The 22,487-nt window shown below is 45.6% G+C and overlaps 1 protein-coding gene across 2 annotated transcripts; it reads left to right on the top strand.

Annotated features, from left to right (window-relative positions):
• Positions 1-2,225: 2,225 nt before the first annotated feature.
• Positions 2,226-6,291, top strand: AGTR2 (angiotensin II receptor type 2). Of its 2 annotated transcripts, none has more exons than XM_085060532.1 (2): positions 2,226-2,898; positions 4,577-6,291. In XM_085060532.1, the coding sequence occupies exon 2, from the start codon at positions 4,650-4,652 to the stop codon at positions 5,766-5,768; it is 1,119 nt and encodes a 372-aa protein (XP_084916658.1). In that variant the 5' UTR covers positions 2,226-2,898; positions 4,577-4,649; the 3' UTR covers positions 5,769-6,291. The 2 variants fall into 2 exon arrangements, with proteins under 2 accessions (XP_084916658.1, XP_084916659.1); XM_085060533.1 differs by lacking the exon at positions 2,226-2,898 and adding an exon at positions 4,304-4,430.
• The last annotated feature ends 16,196 nt before the right edge of the window (positions 6,292-22,487 follow it).

The following is a 22,487-nucleotide window of genomic DNA, read 5'->3' as shown; positions in this document are numbered from 1 at the left end:
TTGCTTTCTCCAAAAGGAACAAATCAAGCTCATGAATACAGATTGCATCTGGATCTCACATTACTTCGAGGATTTGGCAGGCTGGCAAGGTTTAACCTCAAGAAGTAGCCCTGACAGCCTGCTGGCACAGTCAGATAGGCTGCTTGTTTGGAATATTCCATCCCTGACAGCGGCAGCACTTCCCTGCAAAATCCAAGACCTAGGACTTGGAGTGCAGGGATACTCTTTTTAAATTTGTACAGTTAATCAGAAGTTGCTATTTGAACTGTATGTGGTGGTGGTTTGGGGTATTTTGGGTTTGGTTTGGATTTGAACTGTATGTGTATTTGCTATTTGAACTGTATGTGGTGGTGGTTTGGGGTATTTTGGGTTTGGTTTGGATTTTTTTAAACACTTCTCGTGACCTTTTTATCTCTTAAGGTGCATAGGCTTGAGGATAGAAAGACAAACCTGAGTGTTATAGAAAGACAGACCTGAGTGCTATGTGTCAACCTGCAGCAAATTTCTTGGTTCTCTTGAACTGTGACTTTTTTTAGTTGGTATAAAAGACATACTTAAAGTCCTTCCCCAAATCCAACCCCCAGAAACCACAAGCTTCCACTCACGTAAAATCAAACAGGTCTTGTGTTGAAAACTCCCAGCTTTTGTAGTTTGGCATTAATGAGAGAGAGCTTTGCAGCGACAGCTTTGGATCAGATAAAGAATCTGAGCGTTGGCAGGGGAAAGAATGGGAGCAGGATTTGTCAAAGGGCAGCAGGTATGACCCCCATTGCACTGGGTGCATCCAGGGCCATTTCTTGTCTGCTAAAGTCTCGAAGAGTTTTGTGGGTAAAACAGAATAAACACAGTCAGTATCTGTGAGGACTAAAGGTTGTGTGGAAAGGAAAACTTTATATTTAAATCTAAACAACTAGTGTTTGTTATTTTTGAAAAATAAACATTCTCGTGCATCTTGTGCATTTTTCCTTTGCTGGGTATTTGCTGAGGAATGGAGCAAAACCTTTTACTGATTGTGTGCAAAGCAACCAGCAGCAAGGATTCCTGGCTGAGGGTGTCCTGTCACATACTGTTACCAAAAAAAAATTAATAAATATAGTTCAGAGTGAGTGCTGCCATCTCAGGTCACTCACCAGTGAGCCAGCAGTCCTGCAGACCCCAGGTAGGGTGTGTACAGGGGAAATTGGTGGCAAAAGGTGCATCTCTTCTCCTTTGCAGCAGGACCCATTACTTTCTCTCTCTTCCAGTGTTTACTCGAAGTACAGGCACTGTGAGCTTGCAGCCTGAGAGTCCTGACCACTGACTGCTTTGTCATCATGTCCTTCAAGCAGTAAATCGCTGCACTGTGGTAAACAGAAATGCTGTGTGGAATTCCCTTTCTTTAAATAACTCAGTGTCCTTTCAGCACAGAAAATTCTAAGAACTGGACTTTGAGTTATGAGGCAGATAAAGACAAAAGCTGCCAAGGACTCTTCTCTCTGCCTTGAGTGTGGTGCTCACCTCCAGGGGATGTATATGAATTTGCTGATAAGGTTTTTCAACACTCTCTGAAGATTTTTCTGGTCAAAGACATAGCTGGGCAGAAAGGTGAGATTGTTCTCCACAGCCTGCTCAGCCCTTGGTTCCCCTGAAGATGCTGGTAAAAGGCTGTTTTCCCTGTTCCATCTCTCCTCTGGGTCACTCTGGTGTAAACAGAGCTGGTGATGCCTGCTGTCTCTGGTGTGCTGCAGTCCTGGAGCAAGGGCAGGGGTTTGCCCAGGCCACCACACCTTGCTCCAGGGCTATGCTGGTGTTCAAAGGATGGGATGTGCTTGGCTCCAGCACTGGCTAGTGATGGAGAGCCAGTCAGCAGCACCTGGCTGGGGCAAAGGGACACATCACTCTGGTTGCTTTCCATGCGGCACATGAAGCCTTGCTGAGGAGCACAGCATGTGTCTCCTGCAGATGGGAAGTTGTTGCAGGGGAGGTCACACTCAGGCATCAGGGCAAAATGTTTAAGCCTATGGATGCTTTCTTTGTCCCTGTTTTTATCCTTCAGGAGCCCCCTTGGAGCTCCTTCCAGGGAGAGGAGGGTGGGGCCAGGCAGAGGGTGTGATGCAAGGAAGGAACAGATGTAAAAACTCTGTTTGGTGTGAACGGGAGTTGGCATGAGCTCATTTTGATCATGTCCTACCCCAGTGCACACTCAGAGCCAAGCCTACTCTCAGCCACGTGGATTTGTCCTGCTGCCCTCCTCAGTCCCAGCAGTGTGCATGTTTTTGTGAGGAACAGAGCAGTGGCTTCCCCATCCTACTAACTGGAAGATGGGATCAGCCCCCTTAGACAGGCAGTGGTGGTGTGAATGCCGTGATGTTCCTCCACTTTCTGTCTCTGTGTTCGCATTATGGTCAGTTCTGCCAGGACTAACAGCCTATTTCACTTTCAAATGTGTTAGCAAATGCTGGAACTCCATGGAATGCATAGGAATCCCCCTGCCCTCAGAGATGCACGTGTTGTGTGTGCACATGGAGGGCAGAAAGGGCTGCCTGTGGGTGTATCCTCCTGGCCCAAGAGCTGCAGTAGAAAACCACAGGGATATTTGTGTGAATTTCCTTTTTTCTTGCTTGCTTCATTTTTTTTTTTCTTTTCTTTTTTCTTGGCTGTCTTGCTCTCTCCTGATTTACTGCATGTGCTCACGTGGCCTTGGAAAGGGGGGTTCTCAAACTGTTTTGCTTCCAAAAGGAAAAGAAGCTGGCAGGCATTCATATTTCAGTTCTGGAGTTATGTAGGTTAAAGTCTCCCAGCGGGAAAAGGGAAGATATGAGCGAGCAGATTGCTGGTGGCGACACTCGCCAGAAGGAGAACGGAAAAAAGGAGCACAGAATTCTAGAGCTGCATCCAGACGAGAGTGAGGTTTGAGAGGTAGGTTTTCTATCTGCTGTTAGAACACAGTTTCCATTGATTTGGTTTGATTTGAGATAGAATGTCTCACTGTGCCTGAAGTAAGGGCAGCAATGAGTAGCTCAGAGCAGATCCTAAGGCACCAGTTGCTCAAGAGCAGAGGGGGGAGTGTTTGTCAATGAAACCTTGTTCTCTTTAATGTACCTACAAGGAATTATGGTGTGGTCCCTCTGCGAGGAGTCACTGAGGTAAGTAATGCTTTGTGACTGGTTCTGAGATTTTTCAGCATTTGAAGGTTAAAGTGAAGCATTCAGGGCACAAGAGTTAAAGGTGAAATGGGACTCCAGTCCCTCTCTGAATATTTGTGTTCCCAAAAAGTAAAAAGCTTTCATCAAGTTTAGAATCTGGGCTTATGATCCACTACTTGTGACTTTAAATACTTAAAACACACTATTTGTGACTCTGCAGAAATTCCCCCGCTGAATTTTCATTGTTGAGACAATATATTTAAAATTCAATTTTTGTCAGTATAACCAAAGTAACATATTGCATATATTACATTGAGCAAATGCTAAGCTACTGTACGTTAAACTGTTGACACAGAAAAATATGTTTGAAATTATCAGTTGCCTTCTGTTAAATGAGAGATCATTACCCAAATCTGTTGTCTTGGTGAAAATTTCTGTTATTTTTAGGGCTCCATGAGAATTCTTAAATGCCTGACTGGTTTCACAATAACTTAATTAAAAAGGAATCACCTCTTTCTATTTTATAAAATATAATACTTGGGTATGATATTTTCTTTTCTGACTTAAAAAGTCTTAATGTTTGAAAAATGTCCTGCTCAGAGTGCAGACACAAGCTGTTGAAATGCAAAAGACCTGTCAATTAACCCTCGTATTTTAGCTGTTTTATAGTTATATTTTCCTCTACTGAAACCCAGCTCTGATATTTCTAAATGAGTGGTGCATAGTACTGTTTAATCCAAGGCCTGCAAGGAGTGAGTTTATTGCTTGTGTCTGCATTGAAATTATTTCTTTTACTGCTCTGATTAAAGCTGTTGTGAGGGTGGGAGATGCAGATATGCTTTGAGAAGGACTCTGACAGTGAATGACATTTCACAAGGACCCTTCAGTGTCTTTGTATCCAGCCCTGTGAATTGGAAAAAAAAAATAAAATCACAGCTTGCTTTCCTAATAGTTTTGTTAAAAGGTTGCTTTCATGCCTGTGGAGTCCCAGGAGACCTTCAGATGTGACTTACCTGATCTCCACTGGTGACTGCTGCCTTTTGATATTATTTTAACTGCTCAGAGTGCTGAAAATAGCACGAGAAAGCTGAGAAAAGGATCACGAGGAGCTTCAGTGTGGCCTTTGGGTCACAGAAGTTCTCAAAGTGTCTCCAGCTCCTGAGTCTATAATCTTTCTGCTCTGCTGGCCACAGAAAGCACCATCTGTAATCACAGATAAACCCCAGCTGCTCTCTTCTCTGCCAGGCTAATTAAAAAGTGCTGTGACCTCCCTGGGGCTAATTGTGTCCTGTCAGTGGGATGGAGGTAAGGAGTTCAGCAGGGCTGCCTGGTATTTCAGCACTCAGCTTGCTGACATAACTTGAAATGGTTTTTATTTTATTGTGACTGTGTGATTTCAGAGCTAAGACAGCTGCAAAGTGCATGTCTAACACACAGTTTCTGATCTGCAGGTGAGTGATGTGATAGGAAAGTGCTGCCAGCCCATGAATTTCCTGAAGAAACTCCCTTTCCACCAACACCAACATGCAGAGCAACTACTCCCTGGTCATCACCACCAGGGAAAGTCTCCAAGTTCTGTCTACAGCACTGACAAACTCATCAGCTGTGTTGCACTCGTCCCCTCCCTGCCCTGTTACCTCTTCAGATTATCAGTTTTCCCTCATCCCAGCCCTCTTCTCTGTGGTTTTTGTTCTGGGCTTGGTTGGCAACAGTGTGGTGGTTGTGGTGCTCTGCCGTCACACTGGCCCCAGGACAGTTGCTAATATCTACATTTTCAACCTGGCCATGGCAGACCTGCTGTGCCTGGCCACCCTCCCCTTCTGGGCCACCTACTATGCTCAGGGCTACAACTGGCTCTTCGGGTCTCTCATGTGCAAGATCTCCAGTTCTGTCCTGTGCCTTAACATGTTTGCAAGTATTTTTTTCATTACGTGCATGAGTGTGGATCGGTACCACGCCATCGTCCATCCTATTCACTCCCAAAGGAGAACTCCACAGCAAGCTTATTTTGTAGCTCTGGTTGTGTGGGGCCTCGCCTGTTTGTCCTCCCTCCCAACTTTCTATTTCCGAGACACTTACTATGTTGAAAGCTTGGGGGTCAACGCTTGCATTATGGCTTTTCCCTATGAGGATTATGCAAAATGGTCTGTGGCAACAGCTTTCCTGAAAAACACCCTTGGCTTCCTCATCCCCTTGGCAGTGATCACCACCTGCTACATCTGGATCAGGAGGCACTTGCTTAAAGCACAGGAGTTCGGGAAAAGCAGGCAGAAGAGGGACAAAGTCCTAAAGCTGGTGGCTGCTGTTGTCATGGCCTTCCTGATCTCCTGGCTGCCGTTCCACGTTTTAACGTTTTTGAACGCTTTGGCTCACCTGGACATCATCCACAGCTGCGAGGTGACCGCGGTCATCGACACGGCGCTGCCGTTCAGCATCTGCATGGCCTTTGCCAACAGCTGCATCAACCCCCTGCTGTACTGCTTCATCGGCAACCAGTTCCAGGAGAAGCTGCACCGCCTGTTCAAGACTCGAGTGTATCAGCTCAGCAGCCACAGGGAGAGCTCCTCTGTGAGGAAGGGCAGCTGCTTCCGAGATACTGAGACCCCCTGGGGCAAAGAAGGGCAACCTGAATCTTTCCTGTAGGCACTGGGGCATGATGTGGGGTGCTGTCAGTGCAGCTGGATGGCCCTGCAGTGGTGACATTCCTCTCTCCCCTTTCTTTTGTGCCCACTTATTCACCAGCTGTTTGAAGGAGAATATGTTTTTTCGTACATGAGGATTTATCCCTCCATCCTTTCCACAACAAGGACCCAAGTTTTACTCAGAGGGAAGGTTCTGACAAATAACAATACTGATGGCATTTTAAATATCAGCTTTTTTAATGGCTGAGATCAGGCAAGTGTTAAGTATAACACACAAAGTCTAAATATACTGAAGGACCGTTACACCATAGCTACAATTGCGTAGGTGCTGAGTATTATACCCTAAGCTGATTTTCTAAAAGAGATACTCACTGGAGAATGTGTAAATAAAGCAGTGCAGACACTTCTCTACCTATGTGTAAGAAAATATTTTTACATTTATTTTGTATATATTTATTTTTTTAAATATGTGGCTAAAGATGTCGTATGTAAAATGCATCAAATATACTTACATCTTGCATCAGCCTGAAGTGCGCTGAGAATCAACCTGAGAATGTGTTGAGACATGGTTCTGCAAACTGCTGAAGATGGGAGGGTATCCTTGTGGGGAAAGTACAACCATGTGCACATTTTCATACCTTTCTCATAGCAGGTAACATCTACAGGCCAGATGGTCCTTTCTTTGGTTCAGTGTGGTCACTTGTGACAAAATTGCTGCAGGAAGTGCAGCATGAAGTGTCCCATTGATCCCTGGGCATGCTGAGCCTCACACACTCTCCAGCAGCCTTCGTGGCAAGAATTTGCTGATTGTGTGGACTTTTTGCCTTTTAAATGTCAATTACTACTGTGAACTTGGAGTATTGCATACAAAAAGCCTGGCTCTGTCTTGTTACGCAGAAGCAAAACCATGGTGTGAGTTTACTTATTTGTAACTAAAAAAGAGTGAGGAAAAAAGTATTTGGTAAATACCTACTCTATTTTCAAGTTGCTTTTGATGTTTATTTGAGCTGTTCTTTTTGCTGGAGAGATACTGGTCCTCCCAGACCCTTTGATAGGCTCAATCTAAAAGAGATGTCTGTTAGAACCTTTCTGCATCACCTGCAGGTTTTCCCCAGGCTGAGTGACCAAATGTGTTGGTTTGAAAACAGACCAGTGGGAGATCACAAGTCAAGACTGAAATTAAAAATAAGTGAAATAATACAAGGAAAAGCACTGACAAAGTCAGATACAACCTAACACCCTGTTAGGGTGGTAGTAGCAGTCCAACTGAAGTAGTCCAGTTGAAGCGGTGATCCTGTGAAGGTCTGGTCTCCAGCTGAAGATCCAGTAGTAGCTCTCGTCCTCTGGGAACCCAGTAGACAGGGCTAGCTCAGGCAGTTCCAAGGCCAGGTTATATCCAGGTGGGAACACCTGGCTCCTCCCTCATGGGCAGAGCATCTCACAATGGGATGAGATAAGTCCATGAGTCACACGGTGGGTCCCTGATGGCCCATTGCCTGTCATGCGGGGTGGGCCATTAGCAAGTGATAATAGCTAAGGATGGCCCATTGCCTGTCATCCGGAGTGGGTGATAGCAGCTAATGGCCCACAGCTGGTGGTAATAGAATACTTAACTACATCAATATTGCATCCTAGGACATTATCCACCCCTTATTCTATTACCATCTACACAGTTCTCACTCAAGATAAGGTCTCCTTGTGGTACACAACAGGTTTCCCCATCTGCCTTCATAACCCACCAAGTATAACCAGGTCCTTGGGCAAAAACCACTCCACGGATGGGTTTGCCTTTGCCTGAGGTGGGACTAATCCAAACAGTCTTTCCTAAAAAACCTCTTACGTGTACCACAGGGACTTTATCTCCATCCACTGTGTGCAAAGGTTCGGACTCGGCAGGACCGGCTCGATTGATAGAACCCCTGGTGTTAACCATCCAGGTGGCCTTTGCTAAGTTCAGTTCCCAATTTTTGAAGGTTCCCCCGCCAAGTGCCTTCAAAGTTGTCTTAAGTAGTCCGTTGCACCGTTCAACTTTCCCAGCAGCTGGTGCATGATAGGGGATGTGGTATATCCATTCAATTCCGTGTTCTCTAGCCCAGGTGCTTATGAGGCCATTCTTGAAATGGGTTCCGTTGTCAGACTCGATTCTCTCAGGGGTACCATGTCTCCACAGGACTTGCTTTTCCAGACCCAAGATGGTGTTCCGGGCAGTAGCATGAGGCACAGGGTAGGTCTCTAACCATCCTGTGGTTGCTTCCACCATGGTCAACACGTAGCGCTTTCCTTGGCGCGTTTGGGGAAGTGTGATGTAGTCAACTTGCCATACTTCCCCATACCTGTACTTCGACCATCGTCCACCATACCACAGAGGCTTCACCCGCTTGGCCTGTTTGATTGCAGCGCAAGTCTCACAGCTGTGGATGACCTGTGAGATGTTGTCCCTGGTCAAGTCCACCCCTCGGTCACGAGCCCACCTGTATGTCGCATCTCTCCCTTGATGACCAGAGGCATCATGGGCCCAACGAGCTAGAAATAATTCTCCTTTGTGCTGCCAGTCCAGATCCACCTGTGACACTTCCACCTTGGCAGCTCGGTCCCCCTGCTCGTTGTTACGATGCTCTTCATTAGCCCGACTCTTGGGTACATGTGCATCCACGTGTCGAACTTTCACGGTCAGCTTTTCTGCCCGGGCGGCGATGTCCTGCCAAATCTCAGCGGCCCAGATGGGTTTTCCTCTGCGCTGCCAGTTAGCCTTTCTCCAGCGATCTAACCATCCCCACAGTGCATTGGCTACCATCCAAGAGTCGGTGTAGAGATAAAGCCTTGGCCATTTCTCTCGTTCGGCAATATCCAAAGCCAGTTGGATGGCTTTAAGCTCTGCGACCTGACTCGATCCACCTTGTCCCTCGGTAGCCTGTACAGCTTGTCGTGTGGGGCTCCATACTGCAGCTTTCCATTTCCGATCTGCGCCTACAATTCGGCAGGAACCATCAGTGAAAAGGGCATAGCGTCTTTCACTCTCCGGCAGCTCGTTATACGGGGGTGCTTCCTCGGCACGTGCTACTTGCTCCTCTGCATCTTCTGAAGATAATTTAAAAGTCTCACCTTCAGGCCAGTTTGTTATAATTTCCAGAATCCCAGGGCGATTCGGGTTTCCAATACGGGCGCGTTGTGTGATGAGGGCAATCCATTTGCTCCACGTAGCATCAGTGGCATGGTGGGTAGAGGGAACCCTTCCCTTGAACATCCACCCCAGCACTGGCAGTCGGGGTGCAAGGAGAAGTTGTGTTTCTGTGCCGATCACCTCTGTGGCGGCTTGGACTCCTTCGTAAGCTGCCAAGATTTCTTTCTCGGTGGGAGTGTAGTTGACTTCAGACCCTCTGTAACTTCGACTCCAGAATCCCAGTGGTCGACCTCGGGTCTCGCCAGGCACCTTCTGCCAAAGGCTCCAGGACAGACCATGGCTCCCGGCTGCAGAGTAAAGCACATTCTTTACCTCTGGTCCTGTCCTGACTGGTCCCAGGGCTACTGCATGAGCGATCTCCTGTTTGATCTGGGTGAAGGCTTGCTGCTGTTCAGGGCCCCAGTGGAAATCGTTCTTCTTGCGGGTTATGAGGTAGAGAGGACTCACAATCTGGCTGTACTCAGGGATGTGCATTTTCCAAAAGCCTATGGCGCCTAGGAAGGCTTGTGTCTCCTTCTTGTTGGTTGGTGGAGACATCGCGATGATCTTATTGATGACCTCAGAAGGAATCTGACGCCGTCCGTCTTGCCACTTTACTCCCAGGAACTGGATCTCTCGGGCAGGTCCCTTGACTTTACTCTTCTTGATGGCAAAACCGGCTTCCAGGAGAATTTTGATGATTTTCTCTCCTTTCCCAAATACTTCCGTTGCTGTGTCCCCCCACACAATGATGTCATCAATATACTGCAGATGTTCTGGAGCCTCACCCTTTTCCAGTGCAGCCTGGATCAGTCCATGGCAGATGGTGGGACTGTGCTTCCACCCCTGGGGCAGTCGGTTCCATGTGTACTGCACACCTCTCCAGGTGAAAGCAAACTGAGGCCTGCACTCTGCTGCCAGAGGACTGGAGAAAAAGGCATTGGCAATATCAATGGTCGCATACCACTTTGCTGCCTTGGATTCCAGCTCATACTGAAGTTCCAACATGTCCGGTACAGCAGCACTCAGTGGTGGTGTGACTTCATTCAGGCCATGGTAATCCACTGTCAGTCTCCATTCTTCACTGGACTTACGCACCGGCCATATAGGGCTGTTAAAGGGTGAGTGAGCCTTGCTGACCACCCCTTGGCTCTCCAGATCTCGAATCATCTTATGGATGGGGGCCACAGAGTCTCTGTCAGTGCGGTATTGCCGGCGATGCACTGTTGCTGTAGCAATTGGTACCCGCTGTTCTTCAATTCTCAGTAGTCCTACAGCAGACGGGTTATCTGAGAGACCGGGCAGGGTATTCAGTTGTCTTATGTCTTCTGTCTCTACAGCTGCTATGCCAAAAGCCCAGCGATGTCCCTTTGGGTCCTTGAAATATCCACTCCTGAGATAATCTATGCCGAGGATGCATGGGGCGTCTGGACCAGTCACAATGGGGTGTTTCTGCCACTCGTTCCCAGTTAAACTCACTTCAGCTTCCAGTACAGTCAGCTGCTGGGATCCTCCTGTCACCCCAGAAATGGAAATGGATTTGGTCCCCACATACCTGGATGGCATCAGGGTGCACTGAGCGCCGGTGTCAACCAAAGCCGTGTATCTTTGTGGGTCAGACGTGCCAGGCCATCGGATCCACACAGTCCACTAGATCCGATTATCCCTTTCCTCTACCTGGCTAGAGGCAGGGCTCCTCTAATCCTGTTTTTGGTGCACGATGTTCTTCTCCTGTAAATGTGTTCCTGAGGTCCCTTCAAGAGGATCAGTCATATTATCACTTCCATTCTGTCTGGAGTTCTGTCCACAAGAGACTGGGGCAGTGTTGTACCTAGATGAGCTTCCTGAGGTGGATGTTTCTGTTTTCAATTCACGTACCCGGGCTGCTAAGGTGGAGGTGGGTTTCCTATCCCACTTCCTCATGTCTTCCCCATGCTCTTGAAGGAAAAACCAGAGGTCACGTCGTGGAGTTTGTTTTCTTTCCCTGGCTGGGGGACGTCTGCTCCTGATGGCAGAGACTCTGGTTGGTTTCGGTGTGGCATGGAAAAGTCCTTCTTTGAGCTCTTTCCTTAGTTTCTGATTCTCTTCAATCAAGCTCCGGACTTGCTCGGCCAAGTTTGTTTCCACCGATGAGACCTGGGTACGTAGTGGAGCGGTGACAGTGTCCTCGTAGATTCTCAGTTTGTTTGCTAACACGCCCACCTGGTCTTCGCCTTCCCTCCACTGCAGTGTTGCCAGGTAACGAGAGTATATCTCTGGTCCGAGCCGCGCAAATCTTAGCCACATTTGTGAAGTGCACTGGACGTTATCTGGGCTCTTGGGGAATCTCTCGTTGTCCGAGAAAATGATCTCTAGCACGGCTAATTCCCTCAGGCATCGGATACCTTGTTCTATTGTGTTCCATTTTCTCTGGTGCATCTGGAGGTCTTCTTTGCAGAGGTATCTGTCCCGTACACTCGCCAGCAATCTCCGCCAGAGGCTGAGAGTTTCCTGGGTTTTCCCAATCCCCTGGTCAATAACCACATCCTGGGACAGGGATCCCAGTTGCCTGGCCTCACTTCCATCCAGAATGGTGTCATTAGCGGCGGCATCCCAGATGCGGAGCAGCCAGGTCAGGATGGACTCGTTTGCCTGCCGGGTGAATTCCCTCCGTAGGTCCCGCAGCTCCCCCAGGGATAGAGAGCGAGTGATGATCTCCGGCTCTGTCTCTTCTGCTTGGTGGGATGGTCCTGCCGCATCCCCATCAGTCGCTGTGCGGACTGACTTGCTCTTGGATTTCTTTTTCTGGACGGGGGCAACTGCTACGGGCTTCGGCTGTTTTGATTTGCTTTGTTTCTCCTCCGCAAGAAGACAAAATATTTTCCTGATCTGCAGCATGAGGTACACGGTGCTGGTCAAAGAAAACAGAACTAACAAAAAGATTATGCCATCCCTAGCATCCAGAGAGAACTCAATATCCTCAAAAACGGCTGTGCCTGACCTGAAAGGCTGGAAGAAACCGCTCTCTCCTCCTAACCCCAGAGGGTGGGTGCGATTGCTGAGGAGGTCCCAGACGTAGTGGCTCAGATTAGGCCAGGCAGACAAAACTGAGTATATGTTCCGAATGGTATTCATCGCCTCACAGGTTATCATACAATAGGCATAATAAACCAATAGAGCAATTCTCATGCCATTCCCTGGTCGCAACAGGAGCACTACGACAGGCAGATAGTTTCCCATTTGAGGAAAAATATAGAGAGCGAGATACAGTACCCATATAGATAAGCTGAGCATCATGGTGATAGGATTTCTGAGTTTCCCCAGGTCGAGCCCCACGTTGGGCGCCAAAATATGTGTTGGTTTGAAAACAGACCAGTGGGAGATCACAAGTCAAGACTGAAATTAAAAATAAGTGAAATAATACAAGGAAAAGCACTGACAAAGTCAGATACAACCTAACACCCTGTTAGGGTGGTAGTAGCAGTCCAACTGAAGTAGTCCAGTTGAAGCGGTGATCCTGTGAAGGTCTAGTCTCCAGCTGAAGATCCAGTAGTAGCTCTCGTCCTCTGGGAACCCAGTAGACAGGGCTAGCTCAGGCAGTTCCAAGGCCAGGTTATATCCAGGTGGGAACACCTGGCTCCTCCCTCATGGGCAGAGCATCTCACAATGGGATGAGATAAGTCCATGAGTCACACGGTGGGTCCCTGATGGCCCATTGCCTGTCATGCGGGGTGGGTCATTAGCAAGTGATAATAGCTAAGGATGGCCCATTGCCTGTCATCCGGAGTGGGTGATAGCAGCTAATGGCCCACAGCTGGTGGTAATAGAATACTTAACTACATCAATATTGCAACCTAGGACACCAAACAATCATTACTTTCAGGGAATTATCTCTGATGAGGCTTGCATTAACCATTTTGGGTCCATGGGTCAGTCTGACCTCCCTGGAAGTCCCAACACTCCCTGCTGCCTGGAAGCCATGGGAACCTGGTGCAGGAGCCATCCTTCACTGGTTGGGTAGGGGTAAATCTCTTCACTGTATTATACAAGAAATGTGCCAGTCTCAGAGTGATGTGAGATGAAAAGTTTGTGCAGAACTTGGCAAAACAGGGCCTGACCACAAGGAACCCCCTCTCCCTGTCCTGCTCTGGTGTTCTCTCATGGGGTATGTGGTTGGAGAGATGCTTATCCCTGAAAGTGGAAGAGCTATTCATGCAGCTCCCCTGGAATGTTTTTGTTGAAAATGTTCCGAGGAGCTAATAGTGTCTGGGCCGTTGGATATTTCTGGAAGGACAAACTGTTAATTGCTTAGCAATGAGGACAGCAACAAGTCTTTCTTCAGCAAAACAAACCAGCACACTGAGAAAATCACCAGGTGTTCAAGGGAGCAGACTCAGAGGGGTAATAAGAGGTTGTGGAAGCTTTCTACATTTGCTGCAATACCTGGTCAGTAAAGAACACTGGTGGAACATTAATTGACATCTTTGGAGTCTCAAAACAGAAGCTAATCTGCTCCATCTGACCCCAGTGGTGCCTGTGCTCCAGCTGTACCTGTCCTGGGAGGAAGCACAGACTGCACATTCTCCACACATCAGGCTGGACCTGCTAAAAAAGGACAGTGTTTAATGAGGATTGTGCCTTTTGCCTGGTGTACAGACTAATGCTGATAAGAAAATACTACAGGAATCTGAATCCAGTTGCATTTACATTTGTAAGAAGCTAGAGAAAATGAGGATGAATCTTTCTAGAGGAGAGACCAGCGATGCAGCATCTCGTGCTGTTTTCTGCTTACATTTGTCTGCTGGAGGGCAGGGATTGATAACCACTTGCAGGGGCTGAGGCAGCTGCACCCAATTCTACTTTCCTAGAAACAGGGGAATAAAAAAAGAGTAGTAAATGTGAGGTGAACTAAGTGGGGAGGAAAATTCCTTCTTTCAAAATGCAGTTTCAAAAGAAGTCTGCCCTGAAGGTCATATTCTGCAAGAGTGACAAACTGAGTGACCCCAGTGTGACATTTTTGTTTGCTAGATATGCCTGATACCTCTAACAGGTCATGAATTTGGGTAGTGTGGTTAAACAAACATCCCAAAAACTCTGTCTCAAGAGGAGCCTGATATGGAAGCAGGGGAGGTGCTGTATCAAGGGTTTTGCTTTATTTTTAGAGCAAACTGATTAATGTTGAGCTCTAAGAATTTCTTCCATCAAGCTCAAATTTCTCATGAGATTTTTGAGGGACTTTTAACGGAAAATGTGTGTGTGGGAGGGGTTTCTCAGTTTCCGCATGTCGCATTTGTTTTTTCGTGATTTTCACCAAAAGAATGTGGACGGAAATTTAAGCAGTTTTTCTTCTTGCAAAGTTAGAAGCTGCTTTTTTTTTTTTTTCTTTCAAGAAAAAATTTTGCTGATATTTGCAAATTATTCTGATAGTTGTGCAGTGTTGCTGTTGAGCAGCTAGCAGAGTAATGAATGCATCGGTTCTCAGTGGCAAGAAGGAATGACCTTTATTGTTTTGATTTTATCACATTTATAGAGTTCTCAAAAGTCACCCAGATTGGTCAGTCAGAAGCTTTCCCCCAGGCCTGATTGGCCAGGTCTGCACTGTCCAAGTTCTGGGACACTGTTCCAAAACATCCAAACTTTATCTTTATTTACAAAAACACAAGAAAACTTCCCATGAGAAAAGCTGTGCTAGCCACAGTGCAGTGCTGCAGCCTCAGTCAGACCCCACTATACCTCCCACCCTGAAAGCCCTGTGTTGTCTTAGGGTCGCCTAAAAACGCAGCCCCCTGGCATGGCAGAAGTCCTGCAGCCCTTTAGTGGGCTGTGCAAGCCTGGGAGCCCTGCTCAGACCAGCCTGGACTTTGGGATGCTGGAGCCATTCACACAGTTTTGGCAGGGACTTTGGCAATGTGGTTGCTTAGGGTTGCCCGCTCTGCAAGTGCAGAGAGATGAATTTACGAGCAACAACTGAGTTTTTTGGCTCTGCTGTGGTGCAGCAGTGTCAGTGGAGAGGAAAGCCCACCATGGAAGAGGTGTATTGTTATATACCATGTGGAAATTCTGATGGGTTTGGAGTGAAGCTGAGTGGTAGCAGGGTTTCTTTGGGGAGGGGAATGTCCTGGAGCACTTCTGGACCTGTCAGACAGTCATTCCCCAAAGAGAGATGGAAGGGATGGTTTCCTACAAGGGTCAGTCTGTCTCTGATGTATTTGCACAGCAAAATATCTTTGTGGCTTCCTTTCTTAGCTCTAGTTGATTACTCTCAGCTTAAATGATTGCTCAGACCAAACTGAGCATCCTGTGTGTGTCTCTGAGCTGACTTGACTACACAACTTCAATATATGCAGCAGAGAAAGCCACTGGCATTTATTATGAGCTAGTGCTGGGTGGTGAGCTGAGTGTTTTGTTTATGTAAGATATACAATAAGAAATGTTTGGTACAGCATGTTCTCCCTGAGAAGTCAACACTGCCTGAACCTTCTGCTGGCACCCACTCAGCACACTTGTCCCTGTTCCTGCCAGATTCTGAGCAGGAATATCATCTCACCACTCTGCAGCCGACTGCCACAACTTGGCTTCCCCTCACAACACGTCCCCTTGTCCTGGCTGAAGGGTGAAGAGGTGCCATGGAGCAAGTGAACTGCTCGTGTTTCCCTATGAAAATGAGGCCTTTTGGATATTCTGAGTGGTCCTGGCAGGAATGCAGGAAACCTGAAGATGGGGATTAAGGTGGTCTGGCAGCCTTTCCTCCATGCTGGCAGACTTGCTGCTCTCATCTGAAACCTCCTTCCCATGGAGGAAAATAACTGCTGCTGTTGGGAAGGGCTGCTGCATTCAGCAGCATCCTGGGATGTGCCTTCCTCACGCCTGCCTGCTGCAGGATCCAGCAGGGGAAACAGAGAGGGGCTTGTTCTCATGGCCCATGAGCTCTGCCAGGAAGGGTTTTGGGTCTCCCTTGGCTTTGTCTTTCCAGAAACCTGTCTGCAGCAGGAGCCCAGGGCTGCTGCTTTCAACATCCCCTATCCTCTGGTTTGGGTATGGAGATCATGCCATTGCCACGCTTGTGGCAGAGTATCCAGTGAGTCTGAGAGAGGATGCTCCCTCCTGTTTGCCAGTTTTCATTAGAACTAAAATGGGAAAGAAAAAATTATAATAAAAAGGGGTAAAAATTGATATTTGTTTATTGAAAACAGTGGGATCATGGATTGGAGAGTCTGGGGATAAGGAGCAAGCCAGCCTCTCTCATTGCTTCTTTCAAATGTTTACTTTCCACTTCCTCTTCAGCTGAGGCAGAACCTGGATTTGACACTGTAAGCTCTGGATAGAACTCTGTTAATCCCCAAAGCACTTCACAGGGACAAAGAAGAGGGATATGGAAGTGGATGAGGGTCATAACATTAATTTCCCTGCCATGAGGTACCTCTGAACTTGCCCCCTATCCTCTTGTGACAACCAGTAGCTCTTCAATCAAAGCAAACATAAAACCACAAAACTCCACTTCATTCTTGCAAAAAAAGTGGTTATGGGAAGCCAGGATCCAGTGTGATTTTTGGCTTCTAGAACTGTAAATTTAAATAAGAAAATCAGCAACTGCAACAGTGCAAATGTGACTTATCAGACACAGCTGTCAAGTCTACATGACAGACAGCTAAAATGGAACAGAGGACAAGGCTGTCTCTAGAAATCACACTCACCTGGCAATAAATGTAAGAAGCATTTCTAGCAGAAAGGGAAATGGTATAATCATTAAATGCATTTAGACAGAGAGGTATTGAATATATGAGATACAATTACTTGTGAATGATGTGTGAGAGAGCTTGTAGGCACTTAATGCAATGAAATGGAAAGATGTCATGTTCATATAATATATCCACGAGGAGACAGAACCAGCATTCCATTATTATTGTTTAAACTTGGGGTTAAGTGTGTCTTCTGCATTCCCTGGTGATGCTCTGAGGTTGTGCTCTGAAACTATCTGCCCATACACATCACAGTTCTTTCATCATGGAGGAAGTACATGCATGCAGAGGTGTTTGCTGTGCTGGAGACATGGGGCTGAACTCTGAAGTAACTTGTCTGTGCCCTAAACTCACCCCTTTGTGCCATCAACCATCCCAGCCCCAGGCACTCCAGGATGCCCTGCTAGCAGTGCCATACCCAAAGCACAGCTTCCTTCAACAAGCACAGCCAAACATCTGCAGGAACAGTCAGGACAGCATCCAAACATGAGCTCTTTCGCAATGACAGGAAAGTGAAAATGATGAATACAGCGTGTGCTAGGCATGCAGCTGTGTCATGGCAGGGTGGAAAACACACAGCAAGTACCTGGTCTCTGGAGAAATGGAGCACTCCAAGAGGTGAATTTCATGTGAAATACAACTCTTCAGGGCTTTCACTTGCAGGGGAGCATGGTAAGTTTTCTCAGTAGATGCTGAGCAGCATTGCTTTGTGGTTTTTGACTTGCTCAGGTGAGTGCTCTGAGGAGTTTTACACATAGTGAAATAGATCTCATGACACTCACGTGCTGCCATCTCACCCTGCAAAGACCTTCTCTGACCACAGCCAGGTTTCTTCCAAGGGAAGGACATTGCAATCAGTCTCTCTGTACAAAATCTCTTATGTTGTGAACTCCAGGGTTATAGAGCATTAGGAATCCATTTTTATCATAAAGTGCTGAGTGTCCTTGCTTTACTCTATTAGCTGTCTCCTGTTAGACAAGTACAGTGTGCAGAATTTGTTCTTCAAAGTGCTTGTGCTTCTTTGCAAGGGGATTCCTCCATCTGCAGTCTGTGCAGTAAAAATGTTTGACAAAGGCCTTCTTAAGAATGTACTTCTAGACCCAGATAGACTTTGTAATGTAATCAACATGTTTAATAGTGAAAGGATTTATTTTTCTTTCAAATCCGGGCTAATAGACTGCTGTAGTTCAGTGTATATGGGCTTTTACTAGGGAAATTATACAACCCAAGGGAGTTGTTTTCAAGGACAAGTCTAAGAAAAATAGACTTTATAGTATGACACAAAATGTGCTGTATTAACTGGGAAAAGCCCTGTGGACATCACTGGCTCTCAGCCTGGGATCTGACAGTCTTTAATCTAATTTTATTTTGATCTTCATCCCCTGCAGGAATGCAAACAAATTTTTCTTTTATTCACTAGAACACCCGAAAAAGAAATTACCAATTGGAGTCAGGAATGTTTACTCCTTCAGCTCTGAGTCCAACATGAATCTGAGCTATGACACAACAAGCTGCTTTTGTTTTTATGCTGAGATTTGATACTTTGCAGGTAACTCTATGATGAATGGGAAACACAAACAGCTAATGAAAACTCAATATTGTTAATGTTGGGCTACCCTGTAGCTAATTCAGCTGCAATAGTACCCAGAGCAGTCTTCATGATGAAGGCAGGAGTGGATTTTATCCATACCCAAGCTGGGTGGGAAATTATGTACTTGTTGATTGCGAAGACAGCACTTGGGTTAAGCAAGACTCTTGTAAGTCATGCCATCAAAAAAAAAAAAAATCCACCATTTAAAAAATGTCAGAGGTTCATGTGGAATGAACAGGGTGGATTCAGCATGAGGGCCTGTTGAAAGCCTCTGAATAATTACTGAGGAATGTTCATAGGTTTTCCTTGGGTCGCAGGGCAGGTGACAGTGCTGAGGACTTGTTGCGACATTGGTAACATGAGCCCTGATGACCCGAGTCAGATGCAGTTGGAGACACATGAAGAATTGAGAGGTTGATCCCAGAGCTCCCTCCCACTCTGGCTCCTGTCATAAATCTTTGCTCTGTTCATGATGCCACCTGTGCCTGTCCTATAATCTTTGTTATAACATTTCTGCAGGTGAGCAGTAGTGTTCAGACCAGCAGAACTCACAATAAAGTAGGGCAATGTTGGCAATGACACCTAAAGTTGGCAGTGACACCTAAAGCTGTTATATAGAGCATTTCCTTTGGCCTTTCTCCCTTTCTGTCTCCAAGCTCTTACAGACCTGATATTTAATGACAGTGTAGAGAGGAAATCTCTTGTCAACTTCATTGGGATCTTAAACTCTTCCTGTTACTTGTTTGAGAAGAAAACTACTCCAAAGGAGCAATGGAGTTAAGTCAGAAGTACAGCAGCACAACAGGACTAAGGGACAGACAGCCACGTGTTCCCCTTCATGTGGTGATGAGAAGAAATCACTTCTTTCCTTTTCATGGGGATGTCCACAGAACTCCTCAGAAAAGCAGCTTTTCATAAATCACCCTTTTGCTGGCTATTCATCTCCTGGCTCTACAGGCTCCAGTCTTCATTCTTTGCCTAGCAAGAAGCATTTACCTGCTCTGTAAACAAATTCATCCCATTTCTACTGATGGAGGAAGTTGCTGTTCAGCCACACCATGGCAAAACATGTTTTATTTCCTCATATGATCTCACCTAACCTCACATACTGCTACCAGCATTTGTTTAGCACAAAGCTTATCCTGCAGAAGCACAGTGGTTTTGCAATGAAGTGATTGTGCTTTTGGTGGTTGGGAAATTCTGAAAGGCAAATTAGGAACCCCTTTCCTGAGGCCATTTTGCCAGAGTGCTCTCTTGCTGTAGGCAATGCTCATTTCCTTGTTAGCCTCTTCAAGAAAGCTAAATGCTCCAATTAAACTATTACATGCTGGTCTCTGTATTAGAAACTTCAATCCCATTAGATTTTTTTACCATCCATGAAACTCTCTTAAATGATCCGTGATTCATCAGTTTTCTGCTTTGCAGACCACTTGGCAGAAACAGCACATGCTGTTGGAGTGCATGAGCTTTGCTCAGAGAAGGGGAAGCGAAGCTCTGACTGCTATTTTGGATCCCAACTGGCAAAACATAAGCCAAGTAGAAAAGAGTAAAAATTTTATCTACACACCCTCTTCCCCTCTGTATGTTCTTGCATCTATGAGTTGGGTGAAGGCACATTGTGGTTTGGTTTTTTTTTCAAGAATAAAATACTATGTGTACCTCCTTGGAGGCTGTTTTGTGAATAAAACATTGCTCAAGGCTCAGGCTGCAAGCCAAGTTACAAGTCCTGTATTCTGAGCAACAGTGAATGCATTCCAGCTAGGAAACAATTAGCAGTTTTGCAATATTCATCTTAAAATCCTACTGAACAAAGTTCTTTAAATTTGCCTAAGGTTTTTTACTTTTGGTTAAGTCCTTAGGTGATACAATGAAGTATCAGACCTTCTCTGAAAGAAGAAAGAGGCCACCTAGTGCCAGGCTGCTGTAGAAAACTGTCTGCTTGGAAGGTAAGAAAACAAGTGATCAACAATAATACTATTTGTGGAAGGTTTTTTTTTAGAAAACCCAGAAGTGTTACACAATAAAAATCAGATCTCAATTAGTCATACTTTAAAAACTCAGTGTGTCTGTTCTACGGGTGGATCCACTGCTTGTCATAAAAACTGAGCGGGATTTGGCAGTCTTTAAGCTACTGAAAGTTCAGAGTAGCATTCAGAAAACAGTCCCACTCTGGTAACTAAACTGACACACTTTTGAACACCCCACTGCCCCTCAGAATCCTGTCACAGTTGAGTGAGGGGTGAAGGGCAAGGAAACAGATGTTCATGAAGGTTAACTGCTGGTGCTGGAGCAGCTGCTGGGGCACCACAGAAAATCCCAGTGGGCTGCAGAGATACCACTGGCACTGCAGGATCTCTGGCTTTCTTTCTATTCAGTGGTGAAAAAGGTGCCCCAGCAGTTTGTTATAAATCTGAATTGCCTGCTGGCATTTCTCCTCTTTCTGTATTGACTTTTAAGAGAGCACAAGGTGCTGGTATGTTTGGAGGAGGGTCTAAACTGATGGGGTTTTGACCTCAGGTGTCTTTGCTGTCTTCTGGAGATTCTTGGCTTTTCATGCATTGTCTGCAGGAGGAAATGTTCTCCTGGGTGACTGTGCTTAATGACACTTGGATAACTAAGGCAGATGGCACGAATAATCCCCCAAGGCATGTATCAGACATCTCTGCTAAATACTGGTCTTTCCTGCTCTGGTGTTCAACCAAGGTTACAGTGATATCCTTTGTTTTCAAAGGGGAATCTACTGGATAGAGGTCAGGGTAATTTGAATATATACAACTGTAGGGAAATACCCTTTTTATCTGGAATGAGTAATCTACACTACATGAAACAATTTCCTTGAGAGAAAAAGGAAATTTTTCTTTCTGTGTCTCCTTCTGAGCCAAGGTGTTCTCCAAAAAGATGGCTGAAAAAAAGTTCTTAAATTTTAGATTTGTCCTATTTTGGTGCTTAGTTTCACTCATCAATCACTGACAGCTGGAACCTTCTGGAAGTTTAGTTCTTTCCAAATTAGGCCTTAAGTATCTTCTTTGAAACATCCAGAAATGGAGGTGCCCAAAATCAATGTCTCTCTGCACTTGTGCCCATATCACTTCATTCAAGCAGTATAATGACAATACCGCTTCGGTACAAATATTCACTATGCACATCAATGCTTTAGTACTTTCTGCAAGGACAGGGAATGCCATGATGGGACTGCACAAGTCGTCAGTGCATGACCTAATGACATGGAATTCCACTAGGTCAGCTTAATTTGTGTAACAAGAACGGGGTTCTGGTGCACAAGACTTCTCAAAAAATTTACATAGAAGTAAAGCATAAGAGAGGAGATAAGGTAAAATTCCATTCAAGATTACATATTGATGAAATCAGCTTTGTTCTGTGTTTGAGGCATTTTGCTGTAGGCACAAATTGTTGTTTACCAGATTAGATGGTGATAGCAATATAATAGCAAAAATAGTAATAATTTTTTTAAGTTGCATAACTTCAGAGAAAAAGCTATATTTAGAGAACTCAATGTGACAAAATCCACAGATATGAATATTACTTTACTCCTAAGTGAATTATTTATTATGTTTGGAATGTGTGGCAGTTTCATGTGGCAATTCCAGCCCTTTTACATATTTCAGTAGAAGCTCTAACTTAGTCTGGCATTTATGTGGGTAATAAATAAATTCCAGAGCAAAACAGTTAGATTACAGCAAATAAAAAACAAAGTTAGTGGAAAGTTAATAGGATCAGAAGTCCCCAGAGCTGGGTTTTAATGCCTCCCAGTTACCTGGCCCATAATACTAAGTCTGTCCTCGGTACGTCTTGGATATGTGTTCTATTCTTGAAGAGGACAGCTCACAAAGGGAGCTCAAGTGTTCCACTATGTCTGTCTAATAGCTGAAATTCCAAGATTTTAAGACAAGAGGGATGTTTATAATGTTTCTAATGTTTATAATTGGCTACTCTTATCTCCAGCACAGTCCTACTTCAGCCAAGTTGTGTTTTTCTAACTGGTTGTATATTGGAATCCTAAAACAAATCCTATGAAAGTGCAAGCCCAAGAGAATACTGCCAGGCTGTTTTTTTGTAATTATTCTTTGTAGACCATTAGAAGTTGCTCACTGGTCTGCAGGGATCGTGGGCTAGAGACACCAAACCACAGAGCTGTGTTTTCCATCAGACTGGAAAACCATGATGTCTGTGCATTTAAACATGCTGAAAACAAAAGTGCATGTGACAAGGTGTGCACACGCAAACTCACAC

Source organism: Lichenostomus cassidix, chromosome 4A (assembly GCF_008360975.1).
Source record: "Lichenostomus cassidix isolate B80296 chromosome 4A, HeHo_3.0, whole genome shotgun sequence".
Classification (NCBI taxonomy): Eukaryota; Metazoa; Chordata; class Aves; order Passeriformes; family Meliphagidae; genus Lichenostomus; species Lichenostomus cassidix.
The sequence above is the reverse complement of the archived record's forward strand: the minus strand, read 5'-3'. Positions and strand labels throughout refer to the sequence as shown.

Bases quoted from the DNA above. Each gene is read 5' to 3' on its own strand.
- AGTR2 (XM_085060532.1), top strand. From the start codon at position 4,650: ATGCAGAGCAACTACTCCCTGGTCATCACCACCAGGGAAAGTCTCCAA.